The 23,273-nt window shown below is 43.7% G+C and overlaps 1 protein-coding gene across 2 annotated transcripts in view; it reads left to right on the top strand.

Moving 5' to 3' along the window:
* The window catches only part of PEX7 (peroxisomal biogenesis factor 7), a 241,931-nt gene extending 223,229 nt beyond the window's left edge, over positions 1-18,702 (top strand). For both annotated transcript variants that reach the window (XM_083176622.1, XM_083176621.1), the window contains one exon: positions 17,595-18,702. In XM_083176622.1, the coding sequence (XP_083032748.1) occupies positions 17,595-17,666 (72 nt within the window). In that variant the 3' untranslated portion in view covers positions 17,667-18,702. The remainder of the gene's footprint in view (positions 1-17,594) is intronic.
* Positions 18,703-23,273: the final 4,571 nt, after the last annotated feature.

The raw sequence follows: 23,273 nt of genomic DNA, 5'->3' as shown, positions 1-23,273 counted from the left end.
TTGCTACACTGTAACATTATTATGTAGCAACTGGCTCCTGTCACTGTGTAGGCACCTGCACTGCACTTACACTGCTCTTCTGGGCAGCCTGCATCACCAGACCCCAGAGTGACAAAATGAGGGTCTGGACCGCATGGCTATGCCCCTACACTGGAAGCCATGCCCTTACATGTGAAGCTATACCATTATTGAACACTTAAAACCCAACCTTAAATCCAATGCACCAGGTGTCACTTTTATTACTGATGTACCCTATACCATTTTTAAGTTATCATTAGTTTGACCAATATGTAAGTCCCATATTATGTACTCAAAAGGGGTATCCTGATGGCTGACAGACAATGTCTAGGTTGACACCATATGGCTGACATGGTCAAAAGATCATCACAAGCAAAATCCCAACACAAAAGGTCGACCTATTCACATAAATGTATCTTTTTCCTCCTCCCAAACGGTGGGCCGGTATATGACATACTGTACTCCTGTGGTGTATATATAAGAAAGAGATAGTATCTCTCATTATTTCACAAAACATTTATTGGGTGCTCACACAATTAAAAAAAAAAAAAATGGGTGGTCCAATACCACCATACAATCACAGTCCACAATGTAGGGTCACCCCTCTCAGCCAATATGTTTCAATAGAATCATCTTTTTCAAGGCTGGAGAGAGGTTAGTAAGTTTGTAGGTATTTATACACACTCTAAGGATCAATCATTAAATGCTGGTAACTTCCGCCGGAAGTCAATCATGGGATCGCCCGGCATGATCATCTAAATAGTATATATAACTTGATAAAAGATCATTTATAAATATGAGGACCAGTGGTCTCTATAAGGTTATAAAGACCTCTCATTGCCCATATGTATGCAACTTGTACATATATGTGTAATAAATAGTATTGCCTTTGTACAGTTTTATTTTTCCACATAGTCCCTCTGCCTGTCTATGGATTTGTTCCACCAATGAATTTATCCTGGCATAGAAATGCTCTTGAAGCCAAGACATGACAACTTGCTAAACCTCACAGTTGGTTTACTTCCACCCATGTCATTCTTCAATGGTCCAAAGAGATAGGAATCAGATGGGCCAGATAAGGGCTGTAGAGTGGATGGTTCGGCATTAGCTCCCAAAGGTAGCAATCAAACGCAGTTATCAAAGACAGTGCACCAAAGATAAACCTGTAAACTCCACTAGGGCAATAACGGATGTGAATGGCCAAATATTCTTTGGAAAGTGCCACAGAAATTGTGTTTGCTATATAAATCTTTATAAATAAATAAAAACAGTATAAAAAATAACAATACTAAAGAGTAATGAACTAATGCTGTAGAGATTAATAAACGTATACACAGTTATGATATAACGTTATCACCAAACACCTCAACAAGTTGGCAATGAACTTCAGCTACTGATACGCACAGAAATCTGATCCCACCAAGTACATCAATGTTTGACAATGTTTCTGCCAGCCCGATCTTACAGCTGATGTTAGATCAATAGGTCTGATATTAGGCAAAGTCTAATGGCCATGATGAGAACAGTGGTCTAACTGCTCTGTCCTGGTGGGAAATTAGACTGAAACAGAGAACATTACACATGTGAGATGTCTTGTTACCTTAGTTATTGAACCACCCTTGTACATATGGGTTCTTTATAGTAGACACTCCTTGCACTAAATAATTGAGTATGGGCTTGCAGTTTCTTAAATGTTTTGGCTTACTTTCCTCATGTTTAATTTATAGGAATAATGTTGGCAGTATGACTGAGAATCTTTCACAGTGACTAGGTTGTGTGCTTACTATACTATGCATCAATTCACGGACTCCCTGATTCACTCTTTCTCATCAGCATTCAGTAGGAAACTAATACACATTCTTTAAATAATACATTTCACTACAAACATGTCTTCTACACCAGTCACCTAACTAGTAAGTAATTAAGTTTTTTTTATATAGCGCACTTTCTCCATTAGGACTCAAGGCGCTTTACAGACATTAAAAATAACAATGCACATACTGTAATACAAAGGGTTATCGGTGCAAGGAACAGGCAACAATGGCAGTTCAGATATACAGATGGAGCCAGCCTCCCTCTTGCTGGCGAATCGCCAGATTGTCTCCGCTGGCGATCCGCTCCATCTGACTGAGACGCGCTTGCGTCTCACACGCACGCACATCTCAGTTTCTGGGCGGCAGGAACCCTGTCTGTCTCTGTTTCAGGGAGACTGACAGGGTTAGGTGGGAGAGCGGGGAGGCGGTGGGGACCCTGGGTGACCGCCGGGTTACGTCGGAAGGGGATGCGCGCGCGTCCCCTTTCGCAGATCAGATGGCGGCTGGCGGAAGATGGCGGCTGGCGATTCTTCCGCCATCCCCTGCAAAGCTGGGACCAGCTCCACCTGTACATCACACATACAGATTTGCACTAGACGCATTCTAATAAGGGACACGAACATGGGGAACATATTTACTGAGCTGTGCAGTACCAAGGCAGCCATTCAGAGGCACCACATGGTGATTGCACAACCAGATAGGTAGCCAGTAACAGTACAGATAGATATATTATATATATATATATATATATTATACTAGATGTACTCTAATGAGGGACACAGACATGGGGAACATTTAATTACTGAGCTGTGCAGCACCCAGGCAGCCAATCAGCTGCGCCACATGGTGTTTGCACCAGCCAGTACCGTACATATAGAACACGAAACAGTACAGGGTACACAGAACTAGACATAACACAATTAAAGCACAATTCTTAGTACACAATACAGCTAAGATATAAGGAAGTGAATAAGAATAGATGCAGGTATAGATTGTAGGAGAGTAAGAGAGCTGTAGTTGAAATACAAGAAGAGTGCTGTGAGAACAGGAGGCAGGAGGGCCCTGCTTTAAGGAGCTTCCAATCTAGAGGGAGGGGGAGACAGACAGGTGACATGAGGTGCAGGTAAGGAGACCTGAGGCAAGAAGTGAGCATGGCATGGATATGGATGGTCAGGACATTAGGCAGCAGGTAAAGAGAATGGACAAAGTAGTCCTCTCTCTCCTCCTATCCAGTGGTGCAAGTAGAATTTTTTTCATGGTGGTACTGATAGCCTCCTCCAAAAATGGGCGTGGCCATGTGTCATGAGGGGGCATGGTCACACAAAGCTAGAGGAGTGACTAAAGGACAATAGTGGCGTGGCATCAGGAGACAGGGAATGAGAAACAGGGAATGATTGGGGATGGGTTGGATCTTGCTTTGAGGGAGAGCCAGGCAGCTTGTGCGAGCGTGCTCTTCATGCTGTCGGTGCCGCTGATGCCCGTCAGTGTAATAGGCTAAATCAGCAGTAGCCGGTAGCTGCATACAGCACCAATCATAAGGCTGGCTGGGTGGGCGGGCTGCAGATGCATTATATTTAGACTTAAAATAAAAATAGAATTGACAGTGGATCAGGGGGTAAGTGGTACTGCGTACCTGCAACCTATTTCTTACATGTACTCTGTACCACACCGTACCCCCTTACTTGCGACACTGCTCCTATCCACCTCTTTCCCCTTCACCTGCACCCTTGACCCCTAACAGCTTTGCACCGTGGGCCATGCCACAACACACCCTGCTAGGGGGCAGAAAGCATGCAGAGTGAATAGGGAATGCACAGGATTGAGGAACCATGCTCTGGTACAGAGATTTGTTCAGTATGGAGTTCCTTGTCCTGGCGGTGCAGACTGTAGGTGATGCTGGGTCAGGTAACTCACTGCAGAATGCTGGGTTTTCAGTTGATGATGTTTACTTTTATGTCTTTATGTGTTCTTCAAGTATTTCTTTATGTAGTTGTTCAATGTTTGTTCAACTGTTTCTTTAACTGTTCAGATGGCATCCTTATTTAATAACAAGGAAGGGGAAAGCCCAAAAGAGGGCTGTATAGAAGCGCTGGTTTCTATGTATCTGAGGGGTCTCACTGATGCACACCTTTGCTGCTCCCTGTCAGAGTATGTGTGACTCAGGCAGAACAAAAAGAAGACAAGGACATGCAGTTTACACTGTCATGTACTATCAGGGAGCGCAATGGTGTGCACTACAATAATCAACACTTTTTTATATATCAATGTAAAAAATGTATTTAAAATAAATAAAAAGCAATAATTTCAATACATATATGTGCACTTTCAAGAATTTTTTGCAATTGCAAGACAAAACAAACAAGACTTACAACATTAAACACATAGAGGCTTTTTTGAGCATATTTAGCTAGTATGAGGCTGGATATATTAGAAAGCCATTCAAGGCAATGGTTTTTAGGCAAGGCTTTTTATAATTACCAGTCCCGCATAGTAGTTAGAGATAATTCTCAAAGGTGGTGTGTCTGGCTCAGTAAGTGTCCATGCTTTAGGTACACAGATAGCACATGAAGAGCAACCCCCCCTCCCCCCCCCCTCCACAGACATGATACCCCACAGGTTTCTCGGGCAGCCATGAAGATGGATTACCCGCCCCTTCCTTCCTATAAAAACTAGGTGCGATCTTGTTCTTCAGATTCCTAGATTTTCGAAATACTACAGTCTGGCCTATATCTACTTCTTTACTCAGAATCTCATCAGCTTTTAAGAGGTATAAATTCTTTTTTACTATACTTTTTATTTTCATTGCTTGGGTGTTGTATTATATTTTTTATAAGTTATGTATAAATCATTATATATATATTTGTTGTTATATGTTAATTGTCGTTTGTGTTGTATGTGTCGAGGCTATATTGATATGAGGTATGGAATACAGGCACTATATAAACAGCAGGCTTTGAAGTGAAAAGCAGGAAGGATAAAAAACGGCTCCCAAAGTGAGGCTTGGAGCTGGATACATAGACGGCCAGTATATCTAAAACGAGGCTTGGTATACAAAATCAAGATGGCCGCGGGAGATTGTTGTCATGTGTTAAATCTAAAACGAGGCTTGGAATGCAGTTAAAGATGGCCGCGAGAGACTATAAATATACCCATCTGAAAACGAGGCGTGGAGCGCAAACCCGGAAGTGCGGCTGTAATAACCCCGCGAACGGGACTGCTATAAATAGCGCTTTATATCAGCACAACTGAGGAAGCCGCTGACCCTGAGGCGGAGAAACGCGTTTTGTTGCTGACCACTGACTACCAGGCTCAATCACCGCAGATTATCGCTGCCACTACCATCTGGAGCAGCTATTGTATTTATTGGTGTTGCAGAGCTATCATCATCTCTCCATACTGAATAGGAGAGTTCCTCTAATTACACAGAGGTAATTGTGGGGTGAATTTATGAAGCTTGGAGAAGTGTTATCTATCCCCATAAAGAACGTTATGAGCAAGGTGATAATGGTTCAGCCAATCAGCTACAATATGTAAATTGACAGGTAAGAGCTGATTGGCTGAACCATTATCACCTTGCTCATAACGTTCTTTATGGGGATAGATAACACTTCTCCAAGCTTCATAAATTCACCCCTGTGTACCTAAAGCATGGACACTTACTGAGCCGGACACACCACCTTTGAGAATTATCTCTAACGACTATGCGGGACTGGTAATTATAAAAAGCCTTGCCTAAAAACCATTGTCTTGAATGACTTTCTAATCTATCCAGCCTCATACTAGCTAAATATGCTCAAAAAAGCCTCTATGTGTTTAATGTTGTAAGTCTTGTTTGTTTTGTCTTGTAATTGCAAAAAATTCTTGAAAGTGCACATATATGTATTAAAATTATTGCTTTTTATTTATTTTAAATAATTTTTTTTACATTGATATATAAAAAAGTGTTGATTATTGTAGTGCACACCATTGCGCTCCCTGATAGTACATGACAGTGTAAACTGCATGTCCTTGTCTTCTTTTTATTTAATAACACCCTTTGTTAAAATAGCAAGCTGCCTTGCTTCTAAACCTACAGAAATACTATCCCAAATTAAGAGCTAGGCCAGACCATTTGCCCACCTGATTGAAATGCTAATTGTACAGAGATAATAAACTAGCCTGATTGGCCAGCCAAGAGGTATGCTAATATTGGCTTGCTTAGCACCTTTCAATCTATACATACATCTAACAAATACAATTAGCTATCAATGTACATACATTTAAAGCAAAAACACGCCAGAAGATTATGCAGAAACTAGGCTGGGATCTGTAGTGCAGTGGATGTGGATGGTACATACATTTAAAGCAAAAACATGGCAGAAGATTATGCAGAACTAATGATAAGTTCAACGCCCATCCTTTCACTTATATGACATTCCATTTTTGAGTGTATAGTGTACAATATACACAATGACAATTAGGGTAATTTTTACAATGTAGAAGTCTAGTCAGAGGAAGAGACAGAGTGCCAAATGATACTGTAGGTAATAGATCATTCAACTCAATGCAGAATTCTCAAGTATTCAAAAAGGGTATAGTCATTCTGAGCATGAAGCCAAGGGGACATCATTTCCTGTAAATGTTCAGAGTTATTAAAAATGACATTGGTCAGATGCTTAATCATACTGGCTCATTTTTCAACATGGGAATACAGTATGGGTTTTGCTACTAGCTGAGAAACGTGAATTCTGTTCTGACTAGATTTGCTGAGCAGTGCACAAAGGAGATTTTGTAGAGTGAGATTACTGAAATAAAAATTAAATGGTGGGGAATCCCATTTCTAGATTTTTTTTTGCTCTAATAGGTGCAGACAGAGACAGCATTTCAACATTCTAAAAGACACACTATATAGTTTACTCACCAAGCAATATCGTACGCAATATTGTTGGAGCCCCCGGGAGAACAATATAGCACATATGTACTGAAAGTTTATCGTTAATGAAACCATTCACTGACATCACCTGCCCCCCTCCCCCCACACTGAATATGTAGTCTTTAACGATATATTCAAAACAAGTTGGGGGCAGATGCAAGCAAGTGTCCCTTTTCTAAAATGGCTATGGCAAAAAGTGTTGAATGTGTAGTTTGCATCATGGTTGTGGAGTAAATTGTGTAGTTGTGGAGTACAGTATGTGTCAACATTTTTATGAAAAGGATCTATAAACAAATCAGGGTTGCCTACCCTCCCGGATTGGCTGGGAGGGTCCTGGAAATCGGTCTCCCCTCCCTGCCCCCCGGAAAGGTGGGCAATCCTCCCAGATTCTGCCTCACCCTCTTGATTTCCCCTGCAGCTGCCCGGCCGCATCGTTGAATTGCTGCGATTCACGGCTATTTGCTGGGAGGGCGGGGCTAAATATGCAAATAGCTCCATTTAGCCCCGCCCCTCTGTGAGGCAACGCAAATTGGGGGGATTTCCAGTGCTGGGGGCAGGGCTTGATGACGTCTACATCAGGCCCCCGCCCCCACACGTGATGCTGATAGACTCCTCCCGGAGAGGAGAATTTAAAAGTGGTCATGTATGAAACAAATATAGATGTGTCCTCATACATCTTTGCTGCAGCCACGCCAAACAGCCCCTCTTGGTATGCAAGGTCACTTGTGAATTTTCTAACTTTGGGCCTCTTTAAGCTGTAAGTACATCTTCGTTGCAACACAATGCATGGGAAATAGCAGCGGCTCCCTATTCAATGCTGTCATTAATGACAGCATTGATGCGGGATCACGGCAGAACGGGCCCGACTTCAGAAGCTGTCGGGACCCGTTCTGCTGATTACGGCCGTGGATTGTCGTTGTCCGGGCCGCAGATCGCCAATCCACGGCTGTTTTTGCAGCCACGCCCCCTTTGCTCCCATCGGCAGGCGGGACATTGAATCCCGCCTGTCGTTATGCAGTCGACCTGACCACAAACGGGCCTGGATCACGGCTGTCTGCAGGTATCGACAGCCTTGATCCCACATTGCATACCCCCCTTAAAGTTGATTGCATATTTACATAGTACAGGAGTTGCAAGTGGAAATCAACTACTAGAGGCATTGTTGTAATAATGGGGCAGATGTATTAATCTTGGCGAAGAGATAAAGTTGTGATAAAGTGGAAGGAGAAAACGCACCCGTCAATCATCTCCTGTCATACAGGTATTTCAAACACAGCTGATTGGCTGGTGCGTTATCTCCTTCCAATTTATCTCAACTTTATCTCCAATGTATCTCTTCGCCAGGCTTAATACATCTGCTCCAGTGTTTCTTGCATCCTCCTCATACTGTTTAGTTTCCCACGGCTGTCACTCATAGGCGTGCGCAGCCCTTTTTATTTGAGGGTGCACAATTGGAGGGGCATGTCTATTGCCGCCTAATGGGCATGTCTATCACCACCTACTAGGCTTTCTGAGCGATATTGTGACCACATCGTTAACAACCCTCTCCCAAACATGTTCGGACAGGGGACTGAGTCCTCATTAATGACAGTCATGTTGCAGCTGCAGCATGACGGTCGCTCCCACCTGCCGTTGGCACTCGGCCCCCTTGCAGCCAGCATTGCCAAGTGTTTATGCACTTGCTGATGCTGGCCCCCTCCTTACCCCCAATATCGCCGTTGGCAGGGATCAGTGAATGAGGCTTTAAAGTACCCACCTTTAGTGTGTCAAGCAGCTGTTACTATATATTCCCCCCTTGTCCCTCTCTCCCCTAACTGCTGCAGCAGCTCCTGCCCACCACAGTAAAGTCAGTTAGAAGTACTGAATGTGCTGCTATATGTTTCACTATTTATTTTATTACTATTTTTTTGTCTCACCAAACAAAGCTTCCTCCTTGGAGGAGCACTGGCTGCCTGTGGCTCATGCTGACTCCTGCTCGGCGGGGCGTGCTGAGGTGAGGAGGTGCTGAGTGAAGGACTGCTGCAGCTGCTGGGCTGCACTGGCTCTGAGAGGCTCAGGCGGGAGTCGGGACTATGGGAGTGCGGGCGGGAGGACAGGGGTGGGCGCGCTGTGACACCAACGCGATGCGCAGTGCGCCGCCCGTGACGTCTATAGGGGCAGGGTCTGACTAGAGCCGAGCCTAGCCAGCGCCGCAGGTCTGTCCAGTGCAGCGGCACCACCCGGACGCCGTGATCTATTTGTTGGCGTGCGGGTTGGAGACCGCCGCCGGCAATTAGGTGCTGCTGCGGCAATGAAATCCATTTTGCGTGCAATCATGTGGGAGGTGCCGGTAGTCATTAGGAGGTGCCTGTGCACCCCTGGCACCCCCCGTGCGCACGCCTATGCTGTCACTATAAAATCTCCATGGTTCTACAACCAAGAAAACATTAAAAAGTTCATCTAAATCAGACAAGGCCAACCTGTGGCTCTCCAGCTGTTGTGAAACTACAAGTCCCAGCATGCCTTGCAACAGTTTTGCTATTAGGGAATGCAGGGATGTGAATTTTCACAACAGCTAGAGGGCCACAGGTTGGCCTGATCTACTGTAAATGATTGTCCTATATTAGGTGCTAGAGTATGTGTTACATTAATGCAAGTGCACTGCATTATCTCAATGTGTTTACATAGTGTATACCTTTTTCTTGCTTAATTTAACACACATTTGCTGACTGAGGTGCAATCTCTCCCTGTGACGCTACACAGTAGAAGAATAAATTGAATTTGAGTTGTTTTGAAAAACAGTAGAGCAACAGCATGAGTCTTGTAATCAGTCAGGCCTTTACGTAAGCACTTGGCTACCTCCAAACATTTATTGGCTTTGTAACAAAGAGAATCCATTCATCCATATATATCTTTCCTTTTATCAAAGCTGATTCATGAAGAATATTTGTTTGTTTACAAAAATACTTTTCTGGTCAAATCTTCCACACTGATCACCTTATGATATATATCCTGCAGATCCACCTAACATTTCTGGGCATCTAGTATAGAGGGTGAATTATAGATTTTGGAAAGGCTTCCAATATCCAGTTATGTTATATGGACAGCACAGAGTAAGGAGAGTTTTTATGTCCATTTTTTTTCTCATTAATAAATCATTTAATCAAATTATCTATTTTATGGAAAACCAAGCTATATGTATTTTAATCATACATGCAAAAAAATTATCTCAGTGAATATATAATCGCCTAAGAGGTATATTCACTGTCAGACAGAATGTATTTGCATCAGCTCGTCTGGTGGAATATATTCCGCCATTTTGATATTCCGCCTATTCAGAATGCTTTCCTGGCTGAAATCCTCCTGGCAGAAGATCAAATAAGAGGGATGTACCATTCCGCTCAAGAGCACCCTGCCTGCCTCACGGCACTCTGACAGTAGTAGCAACGAGTGGGGACCCGGCTCGCAGTGAATATCAATGAGCGTGTCCCCGCTCCAGCTGCTGGAGATAGCGGCCTTGTCAGCCATATAAGGGGGATGGGGAGGGGAGGGGGGGGGGGAATTGAGATATATATATATCCAAACAAAGCAGATGGCACTCAAGAGATTTCCTAAACTCTGCGCGGCGGCAGGTCATGCAGTAAACAAAAAAGAGACCAAGAAAGTCTTCTGTGTCAACGTTTCGGGTGTTAACCCTTTATCAAGACATGTCTTGATAAAGGGTTAACACCCGAAACGTTGAAACAGAAGACTTGCTTGGTCTCTTTTTTGTTTACTGCATGACCTGCCGCCGCGCAGAGTTTAGGAAATCTCTTGAGTGCCATGTGCTTTGTTTGTATATACTTCTCCCTTCTACAGGGATAGAAAGGCACCTGAGTAGCTGTCGACTGTATGCGAGTGCCGGGACTCCCCTATTTTATATATATATATATATATATATGCGCTACAAAAGTGGTCTGGTAACCACTTTTAATGGTACTACTCATGTTTTAGGGTGACCATTTGGTGACGGTTCGCAAATATTGCAATCGTAACAGTGGTTCCTTGAAAATATTGACATTGTTGCCCATTTGAACATTTTGAACATGAAATTTTGACATAACATCTGTCAACTTAGTGTCATTATGACATTATGAACATGTCATTCTCATGTTGAATTGAAGAAAGTCAACATCGAACATCTCTACTGATTGGTGGTTTACCACGTCACCACCATAGAAATGTCCTGACTCATTTTACCTAAAGCAATATGAATTAAATATAGTTCAGGGCACAAGTGACTCTAAGGGCAGTATTCAATGAAAATATTTTCCGTGCACGGCGAGCATTTTTTTTTGCTCGCCGTGCACTCTCCGTGTTCCGGAGGGCTCGCTGCCACTCCTGCTCCCACTATTCAACGTTTTTAAGACTCGCCGCCACTCGCGGCGAGTCTTAACCCCTGCAGCGGACGAGCGTCCGCGGCAGGGAGCTGTCAGGGAGCCGGGGGACGTAGCAGCCAAGAGAGATTAAAGTCTCTCTTGGCTGCTGCAGGGGATATGGGGTGGGGAGCAGGGCTCCCCTGGACCCAGGCAGCACAGGCTGCCCCCCCTATAGCCAGCGGGGGACCCAGTATTCACTGTACCCGAACGTGCTTCGGGTGCAGTGAATATATGAATATCTAATGAGCGGCTCGAGCGCTCCGGCCCCCTGCTGGCTGCACTGTGTAAAAAAAAAAAAAATGTAAAAAAATATTTTTTTTTAAATTAAATATATATTCATGTGCTATAGGCACATGAATAAAAATAACATGGCCCTTCACAGAAAAAAAAACCAGATTTTTTGACACCAAAATTAAAAAAAACACCCTTTTAGTTTAAAAGTTCACATTCCTGCTCTCCATCAAAAGATGGAGAATTTCTACACGGAGAGAGACGGCGAGAATCACTTAGAAAGACGGAGAATATTTCACATTGAATAGGGTGGCTCGCCTTTGGAGAAAAAAAACCTCTCTCCACCGCGTGAAAAGCACAAACTCTCCAGAAATCACAGCGAATTTTTCTCATTGAATACTGCCCTAAGAGGTATATTTAATGTGGGGGGTATATTCAATGCTGGTGGGGTGTGCGGCTGACAGCAAGCTATACGGCGAGCAGCGTCGATAGCCCACAATCAGTATTCAGTGCTCCCCCCCTCATTCGCCGTTTCCACCATGCCTGCTCCCTGAGGCGAGGTGGAAATGGCGATTGTGGCCGTCAAACGGCAAGGCTCGCTGATATATGTAGTGGACTCCCTGCATTTGCGGTGAACTTTGCTGTTCTGGGGAATCCTCACTGCCCTCTGACGGTGAGGATTCCCCGGAACATAGAATATGGCTAACGGCTGGCGAAGGGTAATTGAATACTGCCCTGTAGTAGTGTTTATTTATGGTAGGTAACATTTTCAGTGTACAGTAAAAATATAAAAAACTATTGTCAGTAAAATAACCTTACTCAGGTTGCCTAATAACCTACAATTCTAATGTGGCTTTTTTGTTCTTTTATTTAAAGATTAACCTTTTTGTCCCAGTGGATCATTGTTTTGTATGTTGGTTATAATGAGACTTTTGAATGATAAGACTTTGGCTGGCACAAAGGAATATAGGCACTGTATTGTCAATACACTGTATTGTGAACAGCATCTCCCTCAACATAAGCACTGTGACATAGCAGATGTCAATTATCAATTTAACTTCATTCCTAGTGACTCAATTTCATGTTCTGTTAGGCTGGTAATCTTAGTCAAAAAATCAATTGATACACTGGTTGATTACAGTATTCTTAGTCTGTTTATGTATCCACTTTTCAACAGAGGAGGTTTTCTTATCAGCCGTTGTATTCATACCCTGGGAAACCTTTAATGACGCATCAATGCATTGACATTTCAAAATGTGTACACGAGAATTGAGGAATTTTCTTGGTTTTGGTTAAGCACATCTTTTGAATTAGTAGACCTAGATTATCTGCATATAGATCCTTGCCTGGATTTACTGCTTACTTTATTATACAGCTCTTTTAACACCTTATTCACTATTTAAATATATATTTTTATTATTACAAACACCATTCAATATAATGCTGTGCATTATGCATTTACATACAATCAAATATGTTGTACAATATTCACATTATTATATACAATCTGTTTCAGATATCATATACTCAACTTACCTACAAAAGAAAAGATGAGAACTAATATATGGACTAAAGCTTTATCACCTGACATTACGCAAAGTGTATACCATTGAGTTTTATTCATAGAATAATGTATTTTTTGTCTCAATGATAAGGGTATTGTAGAAATATAGCTTTCCCATACAGTGAAAAATGTATCTGAGCGCCTCTCCCTCTCCAGCAGACATTCCATGGAAAAGACAGGGAGCAACCTGCAAAACATGCACTGTGTGGGGTCCTGAGGACCAAGTTTGAGAACCTGTGCTCTAGTGCATATTTCCTGACTTTAAGCCAAAAGGCTCTTATCAAGGGACAAACAAAAAATTATGGTAATGGTCAGCCACCTCTGAGTTGCAACAGGGGCAAGACGCTGAGCCTATCATCCCTGTAAAAAATCGGCGAGGCGAGAAATATACCATGTGATATATATTGAGAAACATTTCCTGGTATTGTATACCTAGACAGTTGGAGTGAACAAATGATCTTATCGCATGTTATAGAGGAAATAACCTTAAACCAAGCAACCATTCCTGTTCGTATTCCTGTTTAAGAATTGGCCATAAAAATTAGTAATGAAGACAGCCTTTTTCTCCACAGGTTTTGAAGAAAGCAACTTATCCAGAGCATTAAACCAATCTCTTTCAGAGAAATCTCTGAGTATTGAGATAACATAATGTTTAGCCTGCATGCAAGCAAAGGGATAGCGAGCAAATGTTGGGAACTTATTAAATGCTTGTTCATATGTTAATGGGGCTTGGGAACTTAGATCCAAAAATGTCCCTACATTCAATGAATCCAGTCTCTTAGAAACTGTAAAATGGAGGCATGATTGTAATATATTTGGAAAATTGATATGCCCATTAAAAGGGGGTTGTTGTATTTTAATGAGGCCAATTCGTAGACTTTTGGATCCCCAGATAAATGTCCGTAAATTTGAATTCAATACACGTAAATATTTTTGTGTCAGGACAAGGGGAAGTGCCTGTAACAAGTACAACAGTTTTGGAAAGGTGACCATCTTGATCAAGTTGGCTCTATCTACAAGAGAGTTTTAAATGCTTCCATCTCTCTAATTCCCCATGCGTGTCGGCTAATGCTTTAGAAATATTTTGTTTATTCAATTCTGACAATTTTTGGGGGGAGTTGGATGCCAAAGTATTCAATTGCTTATTTAGCCCATTGGACTGAGAGGTGCTGACTCCATTGTGAAGAAATAAATTGGGGGTGTAGCTATAAACCAATAGATTTAGAAAGATCAACTGCATATCCTAAGATTTCCCCATATTCCTTCAATTTATCTAGAATCAATTAAATATTATTTATTATGTTGGCTCGACACATTGCAAATCAGGGATTTCCTGCTTGTGATTTGCATTTCATATATATCTAGAAAATATCTAGTGATATGTATATATAGTCTTTGTCACACAGAACAATTCAAGCAGTGTTGAAATAAATGAATATCGTACAGTTTGGTTGCAGTGGTATTTATTCACACAGGAGATGCAGCAAATGCTGCTCACATGCCTGTGCTCCTTTATGGCAACAGCAGTCTTGAGCTCCAGAAAGTTTTATTTGTCACCAATGTCTACTGTCCTCTTTTGCTAGCCTTAGCAGATCTTTCCTATGGAAAGAGCTGTTTAAGAGAATAGGAAGAGTGATCTCTTTAGATCCTTCCTCTCCTTAATCTACGGATGGAGCTGCTCTCGTTAGAGCGGCTCCCACCGCCCCAGCCACCACCCTGCACCATCGCAAGATGGCAGACGAGGCACGCTCCATTCTCGGCTATGGACGCATGAGCATGTGAGACGCTTTTGCGCCCACCCTCCACCAGCAGCCGCCAGATACTGCAATCTGGCGTGCTGGCGAGGAGGGAGAGTCTGGCTCTATCTGTATTGATATGCATGTGTAGAGAGCACAGCGACATTTTGTTATTTAGAAATAACTAGTTAAGAGCCTGTCAAAATGACGACTTAGTCCCTATCTGGAGGGACTTATTCCCTCCAATGTCTTTCTTCATTTCTCCCTTTCTCCATATAATATAATCAAGTAAGCATCATAATGAATAAAAAATAAAGTAAAACCAAAAATTAGTTAAGGGATAACACAAATGAAACACTGCATCAGGATTGGAATGACGAGCATGTTTTACACAGGAAACACGAGGATTTAATTTGATTTAATTGAAAAACTGTAATGGAAAAACTGTAAATTGATCTATCTTGAAACTGTAACCAGTTGATAGGGCGATAGTTGATAGTCCAACACTGTAATGTTGACATGCACAAGACTTTTCTTTTTCCTTTTTTCATACTTTATAATCCACGTGGACTCCGATTGGTATTGGTAAAGTGTTCCAAGTACAGCGAGGCACCTTGCCTGAAGCATGGCGAGCAAAACGGTACACTAATTTGGAGTCCACATTATGAAGTCTACAAATACACAAAAATAAAACATGGAAAAATGTCAACATTTTCTTGTGCCAATCAATTCCATGTTGACATTTTGCGTGTGTAGACCTTTTGTCCATGTTGTCTTGACTGTTGACCTATTGACTTTTGACCTATACACTTTGAATCCTTTATACCAAGGGTGTCCAAAGTTTTTGCGATGAGGGCCAGTTTTGGTGAGGTGAAAATGTGGGGGGCCGACCATTCAGCCTGATTTTCTTTGAATCATTAATTGCATTAGAATGGTCCCCCACTCTGCCCCCATTAACTTTATGTCCCCCAGCCTGCCCCTTCACTGTATATTCCCCAGAATGCCCCTGCCTTCACTGTATTTCCTCCAGCCTGCCCCCATTCAGTGTATGTCCCCCCAGGGCCGGTGCTAGGCACCGGAGTGCCCCAGGAGGGGAGGGGGGTGCCCCGGCGCTCAATCACTTACCCGCTTCAGGCGTGCCATCTGCCGGGTCAAGTGATGCGGCGCATGGCGCTGTGAGGTTTGGGGGGGCTTGCCGTGCGATGTGGCGCTGGCCACCGTGATTCCCCCCAGGGAGGGGGGTTGTCCGGCGCCATGATGCTCCAGGGGGGGGGCTTGCCGAGCGATGCTCCAGGGGGGTGTCCGGTGCGGCGCGTGACATTCCAGGGGGGTGACGACCTTGACGGGTGATGCGGGTTGCCGTGATGCGATGCAAGCTCCCCACGGAGGGGGCGGCTTGCTGGGTGATGCAGCGCGGGGGGACCAGCTCCAAACTGCCGCCCTCCAGTGGCCGGCACCCTAGGCAAATGCCTAAGGCTGCCTAGTGGTGGCGCCAGCCCTATGTCCCCCACTCTGCCCCCTTCACTGTATATTCCCCTGCCAGACCATCTTTCTCTGTGTATCCCCCAGCCTGCTCCTCCTTCACTGTATTTCCACCATTCACTGTATGTTCCCCACTCTGCACCCATTCACTCTGTCCCCCAGCCTATACCCCCTTCTCTGAATGTCCATCACCACCTCCATTCACTGTATGTCCCAAAGCCTGACTCTTCATTCACTGTATGTCCCAAAGCCTGACACTCCTTCACTGTATCACCCCCAAGCTGCCCCCATTCACTGTATGATTCACTATGTCCCACAGCCTGCCCCCCCCCCTTCTCTGAATGTCCATCACTGCCTCCATTCACTGTATGTCCCCCAGCCTGACCCTCCTTCACTGTATGTCCCCCACTCTGCCCCCATTGGCTGTATGTCCCCCTGCCTGCCCCCTCCCTTCTCTGTATGTTTCCCAGCCCATTGTGTGAGCCAGAGGACAGAGAGCCAAAGCAGGAACTGCAAGGACAGGAGATGCTTGGGCTCCCGCTGCCTCCCTCCTCCACTCTGCATGTTACGGGAGCAAGCTTCCCCCTTGCTGCACCCCCTCCCCACACACTGCTGTCACTGTGATTGCGGAGGAGGGTGATATACAATTGCAGCTGCAGGGGTTGGATGCATACTCACCCGAAAGACGGCAAACACATCTTACTGTGGCGGCCGGCTCCTCCTTACTGCTGCAGACAGCAAGATGAATGCACGCTCACCAGGGCCCCTCCTTTAGTGCTGTGTGTCCCACATCTGTTGCTCCACCCACTTCTGGCTGGAGGCTGCGGGCCACTTGAAATGACAGCACGGGATGGACTTTGGACATGCCTGCTTTATACCATAACCCCAGAAAACATATAGTAGATTGAGGATGGTATAATAAACCTCAGTTGCCCTGCATATCTATGGTACAGTAGCAAATACACAAATCACTAACCTATCTCAGGCTTGCTGCAAGCATTGGACCCATTGAAGCAGATTGCCATTATGTTGTCTGCACAAATGAGGATGCACAATGTCAAAAACAGTAGATTGGTATATGGTGGTATACCTGCGCACTGAGTAAATGGACTAGCTGCAAGACACTTTGTACGTATAGACTATTTCCGTATGGGAGTTTGGATGTATACAGAGCGCAGCACTAACCAATTGTATCCAATGTACAAAACAGTGCATGCATGTTTTCACTGCTCCAGCCAATTTGGACTATTGCCACTACAGTATGTGTAACCCATTCACAATTGTGTCTTCCATCTGTAAACATTTGTTTTATTTATGACAGCTACAAATACATGCTCATTGGCTTGCAGTTAGACTGATCTCAGGGTAAATCTTCAACCCATTCATTGTCTGATATATTTTATTTACTTACTCATAGATACTATTCTTTGTATTTTACAGGTAGCAGACTGTGCGTGGGATGAAACTGTGAAAGTGTATTCTCCATCTTGCCTTTCCATACCTCAGTCCTGACCAATTATCAGCAAATAAGGAATGAAAAACTCTACGGCCAATTATTATCATTTAAATATGACCTTTTTTCAACCATTCATGTTTTTGTTTCTACATGTGATTATATCAGGATGCAACCTACTTATATGATGCCTTGTGCTTTTTTTTTTAACTAAAACCTTGTTGCATTATATTAAAAGGGTCGGTACTTATGTATTATCTGGGCTCCCATGTTAAATGCACCCCATTTTTCATACTCCTACTATACAACTACGCATGGAGTTGATTTTATATAGTGTGGCGAGCGCAGCGAGCCACCATGCCCGAAGCGTGGCGAGCGGACTCGGTCTCATAAGAAAAACGGGAGCCCAGATATTACATAAGTACCAAAGGGTCTATTGAGAAATATATAGGGATATGGGGAAAGTATTTTTTTTCTTAGAATGCAGTACAGTACATATTTGTACTCCTGTTTGTATTTTGCAATATTTACTCAGACCTGAGCAACCTATGGCTAGCAACCATCTGGCAAAGCATTCTGGGGCTTGTTGTTTTGCAACAACTGGAGAGCCACTGCCTGTACAGTCCAGCTCAGATTAACTACTGTATGAAGTGATTAAATCAGCAAGGCATAATTGTCTACAAAGCGAGAGGTTTTTTGTTTTTTTTTGTAAAATGTTGCATTTTATTAATTAACTTTTCAGTTTACGGCTCAAGATTTAGACCTCAACATGTATAATTGATATTCAATTATTCTAACACAATTTCTTTAAGGCCCAATTGTCTTCAATTTCAATAATCTAATCTGCAGAATAACATTCTATCTTAATTAAGGATTTCACAGTAAAAGGGTGTTTCTGACATCACACTGTATTGTAAATGCAAATAAATTGAATGTTCTGTGTCTCTGCAAATTTGCAATCATAATGTTTTGTGGGCGGGAGTGTAATGCGATGATGGACAGATAATGTTATTCATGTAATAAGCTTTTCCCCCTGACCTTTTTATTCTGTGCTAATGTAAAAGCGAATACAAAGAGAGTGACACACTTCTGGAAGATCTGTATAAATATTTATTTTCAATCTTAATGTATTTCTAACAACATAGTGACCAGATATTTTGGGGGGCTCTTTGTGATCGGAATAACTTTGTTTGTTTTGGAATTTCTTGCAATAACATTTCTATTTTTTAATTCATCAAAGACAAATTGCTAATGTCTTTTAAGGGCAGATATGATAGCCATTTGGTCACATAGTGATATAAACAAATAAAAAAACTATGCCCTCCACCACACCAAAACTATGTTTAAATAATTAATATTAGGGTATAATAAGGGTTAATATATTTAGCCATATTTCCCATCCGCCGCAGGGACTCTGCCGCTGATCACCCCCTGCCCGTCAGCGCTGCCGACCTGACCGGATCCCTTCCCTGCCTTGCCTAGGTAGGAGGGAAGAAATTATAGGATGCCTCAGTGGGGGGAGAGGATGCCTAGAGGGGGGGGGGGGGGGGGGGGCTGAGCTGCCTAGGTAGGGGGGAGGATGCCTCAGTGTGTGTGTGTGAGGGGGGGGGGGTTGGAAATGCCTCCGTGGGGGGGGGGGCCCTCCGGACCTCGTGCATATGACCGCAGTGCATATTTAATATTCACTGCACTCATTAGATATGCACAGAGTGGGACCACTATTGGCTGGGTCCTAAATACCGTTACAGACCTGTTCAGACCGCAAAAAAAAAACGGGTAGGACCCTGCTTTTTTACCGTTTCCAAATACCTGTTTTTTGAAAACGGTAATATCACTGTGGACGTTTCAGACCGCACATATTACCGATTTGAAACTGTAAAAAAATGGCAAAATACCAGGTAATATGTGTGGTCTGAAAGGGGCATGAGACTGACTGATTCTTTGGTGACTATGAGATGTTTTTATATGTTTAAATTGTATTGTATCTGTGTGTAAACATATTTTTTTTACTTTTGATACAGACTTTGATGGCAGATAAGAACCATTTCGTCAAAGTAGTCTTACCTTTTTTTCACCATTTTGTTACCTCAACCCCTACTTGATCCTTATTTATTTGTAAGGATATCCTTATGTCTATCCCAAGCATGTTTAAATTGTTTTACTGTCTTAGCCTCTACCACCACTGATGGGAGGCTAGTCCACTTGTCCACTACCCTTTCTGTGAAGTAATTTTCCCTCGGATTTCCTCAGAACCTACCCTTGATATTTTTGAAAGTGTCTATCATGTCTCCCCTTTCTCTTCTCTGCTTCAGTGTCCACCCCACAGAGCTTTCGCACTTTGTTCAATGTCCAACCTAACCCCCTCCCCCCCCCCCAGCACTTTCACCGGGCCTCCAAAAATCACCCTGCGGCAGACACAAATGTACCTCTTCTATGTTTCCCTAGTCTTCCATGGCTAACCAGCTCTTGCACCCTGATAACGGCTTGCTCAGCTTCCCAGCCGCAGAACACAGTTGTCCGTCGAGCATGTGTTGTAATAGACTAGGAGAAGGCCACAGGGCGTTGTAGCTGCCCGCTCTGCTGTTCTGATTGTGTTATAGTGCACAGCAGCCGGGCTGGGAGCATCCTGAAATAAGGATCAAAAAGGGCTGAGATTACCTGAAGGATAAAAAAGGGGCATATTAGATGGGCCAAATGGTTCTTATCTGCCGTCAAATTCTATGTTTCTATGTTTTTATCCTATGTGCCAGCTGCATACACAAAGGGCAGTATTCAATGAGGCTGATTCGCCATGTTTTATGGCGATGTTGTGCTATTTTCGTGCTGTAAGGCGATTTTTTTTACTAAAACGGGGAATCACCCTATTCAATGACCAGATGGCGAATACATTTCAAGGTTTTTATCGCCATGATTCACCGAGTAGCAATCGCTATCTTTTTATGGTGAAGTTGAATGTGAACTTTTAAAATAAAGTGTTTTGTTTTTTACATTTGGTGTCAAAAAATCAGGAATTTTATTCTGAGGAGGGGGATGCTATTTTTATTCATGTGCTGTAAGCACATGAATATATATTTAATAAACAGAGCAGCCAGCAGGGGGCCGGGAGCCGAGCCGCTCATTAGATATTCATATATTCACTGCATCATTACATATGCACGATCGGGTGTAGTGAATACCCGGTCCCCTGTTGGCTATCCCGGGGGGCAGTCTGTGCTGCCTGGCTCCCGGGGAGCCCACAAACGTTCTGGGGCAGGCAGGGAGACTTCCATCTCCCTGCCTGCCGCCGTCCTCAGGCTCCCTGCGGCATCGCCGCAGGAGTTAAAATTCACCGGTCAGTGAGCCCCTGACTCGTTGAATACTGGAGCCGGCCAGGCTCTTGAACGCGGCGGGCAGTGGCGAATGTGCAGCGAATCCTAAACAGGATTCGCTGCACATCCTCAAAATTCTGATTGAATACTGCCCAAAGTGTGGGTGCGGGTGGCCCAAAAGCAGAAAATCTATACCGGCTCGGGTTGCAGGCTGACTGCAGGGCTGGCTTTGGAGCCCCTCAGATTGTTCTGGCCCTGAATGGGTGTCTTCTTTGCCCCCCCCCCCCCCCCCTGTTTCCTGACCTTGATGTACTGTAGGCCCATGTATCATTTTAGTTGCCCTATGTACTGTCTCTAATGTATTCTTTATCTTACTTGTGATTTTGACTGTGGATCAGACAACATTGAAGGTTCCTTTATAAGTGATCCCTATAAACTGTCTCACTATAAACTGGTGGAGTTACTGTAATCTTGTTTATTTTTTTGCAATTTATTGGATCTGCAGTGCGGTCTTACAAGGTGACTGCCACTTTGCTGCTCTTGGTGGTTACTAGGCATAGAAAGAAAATTATACAGGCACTTGGACTTTGGACTTTATTTTATTTGTTATTAATTTTTTTTTGTGTGAGATTCATTAATCTAGCACCAAGGTTATTGTGCATTTGTGCTTATTATTTAATATGATTCATCCCTAAATGAAGTGTTTAATTTTAAATCTATACTATTTTTTTGTTTATTTTGTCCTACTTTGGTACTTGGTTTTTGCCGCGAAATCGCACATTCTGAAGGTGCGATTTTTAGTAATGCCGGAACTCGCATCCAGATGTTTTCCCATTGAGAAGTATACAAATCACATATTTAATGAGATGCAAATTCGGGAAAATGTGTTTAAAAATCACCACACATGCAGACCAGGTTCTGACGGGCAAATCGGCCAGAACCCTGCACAGATCATTGAGATCTGTACATGGTCCTGTCTTAAAAAAATGTGTAAAAGTTTTTTTGTTTTTTTTTTAAATGGCGTGGGGTCCCCCCTCTTGAGCATAACCAGCTCCGGGCTGGTTCCAAAAATACGGGGGACAAAAATTGTAGGGGTCCCCCGTATTTCTGAAACCAGCCCCGGACTCTTGGACGTTCCTGGTTCCAAAAATACGGGGGACAAAAAATCTGGGGGTCCCCCGTATTTTGAAACTAGCACTGGGCTCCAACAGCCCACGGTGTCATGCCACAGCCGGGGGACACTTTTTACATAAGGTCCCCCGGCCGAACCATGAGTACCGTGGCTGGTCAGCCTTGGACGGGGTCCCTGCAGGAGTGAAGATCCCCCCAATAAAGGGGTCCCCCCCAGGCTTCACCCATCCGGGGCTGAAGCCTGGGGCTGTCACCGGCGTCCCTGGGCTTTAGGGTTAAAACATTCATAACATTGCTTTATACAGATGAACTACAAGTTACAGCAAGCCTCCCCCGCATGCTGGGACTTGGCGAACCACAAGTTCCAGCATGCGGGACATTCATGGGCCCGCTGGGACTTGTAGTCCACCTGTAAAAAGAATGTTTAAATAAAACACACACACACAGAAAATTAGAACTTTATTACACACACACCTCACTTTTACACCAATATGCTTAACGACCCAGGGTCCAGCACTGTCCTTCCTTCTCCAGGACCAGCTCACCCTGCACAGACAGCGGGGTGAGCCGGCTTTCTTCGGCGCTGCTAACAGCTTCTATAGCGCTGTCACTGCACTGCAGAGGCTGCTAGCGTGGTTTGTCGATGCGTCTCCATGGAGATGCATAGCTTAGCCCTGATTGGCTACATGCCAACCACAGACATGTATAACCTTTAGCTAAAAAAAAAATAATGTAATTTTTTTTTAAATACATGCCAACCACAGGGGGGCCCTAGCTAGAGGGGGGCCCAGGGGTACTGACCCCTTTTGCCCCCCCCCCCCTTTAATCCGGGCCTGCATTAAGTATCAGTGACGGTACTTATGTAATATCTGGGCTCCCGTTTTTCTAATGAGACCGCGTCCCCTCGCGGGGCTCGCTGCGCTCGCCGCGCTTCGGGCACGGTGGCTCGCTGCGCTCGCCACACTATATAAAATCAACTCCATGCGTAGTTGGATAGTAGGGGTATGAAAAAATGGGGTGCATTTAACATGGGAGCCCAGATAATACATAAGTACCTCAGTGACTCAATAAATAATTACCAAATTGAGAAATGCATTATATTTATGGAAGATATTGCATTATTACATTGTCAATTTGCAAGAGTTCTCCTTGAGGGGGAAATTTACTAAAGGAAATTTGTAAAAAAATAGGTGTATTTGTATCCAGAAATACACTTATTTTTGACAT

This window comes from Crinia signifera, chromosome 3 (genome assembly GCF_055691185.1).
Source record: "Crinia signifera chromosome 3, ASM5569118v1, whole genome shotgun sequence".
Classification (NCBI taxonomy): domain Eukaryota; kingdom Metazoa; phylum Chordata; class Amphibia; order Anura; family Myobatrachidae; genus Crinia; species Crinia signifera.
This window is presented reverse-complemented; position numbering and strand designations above follow the sequence as displayed.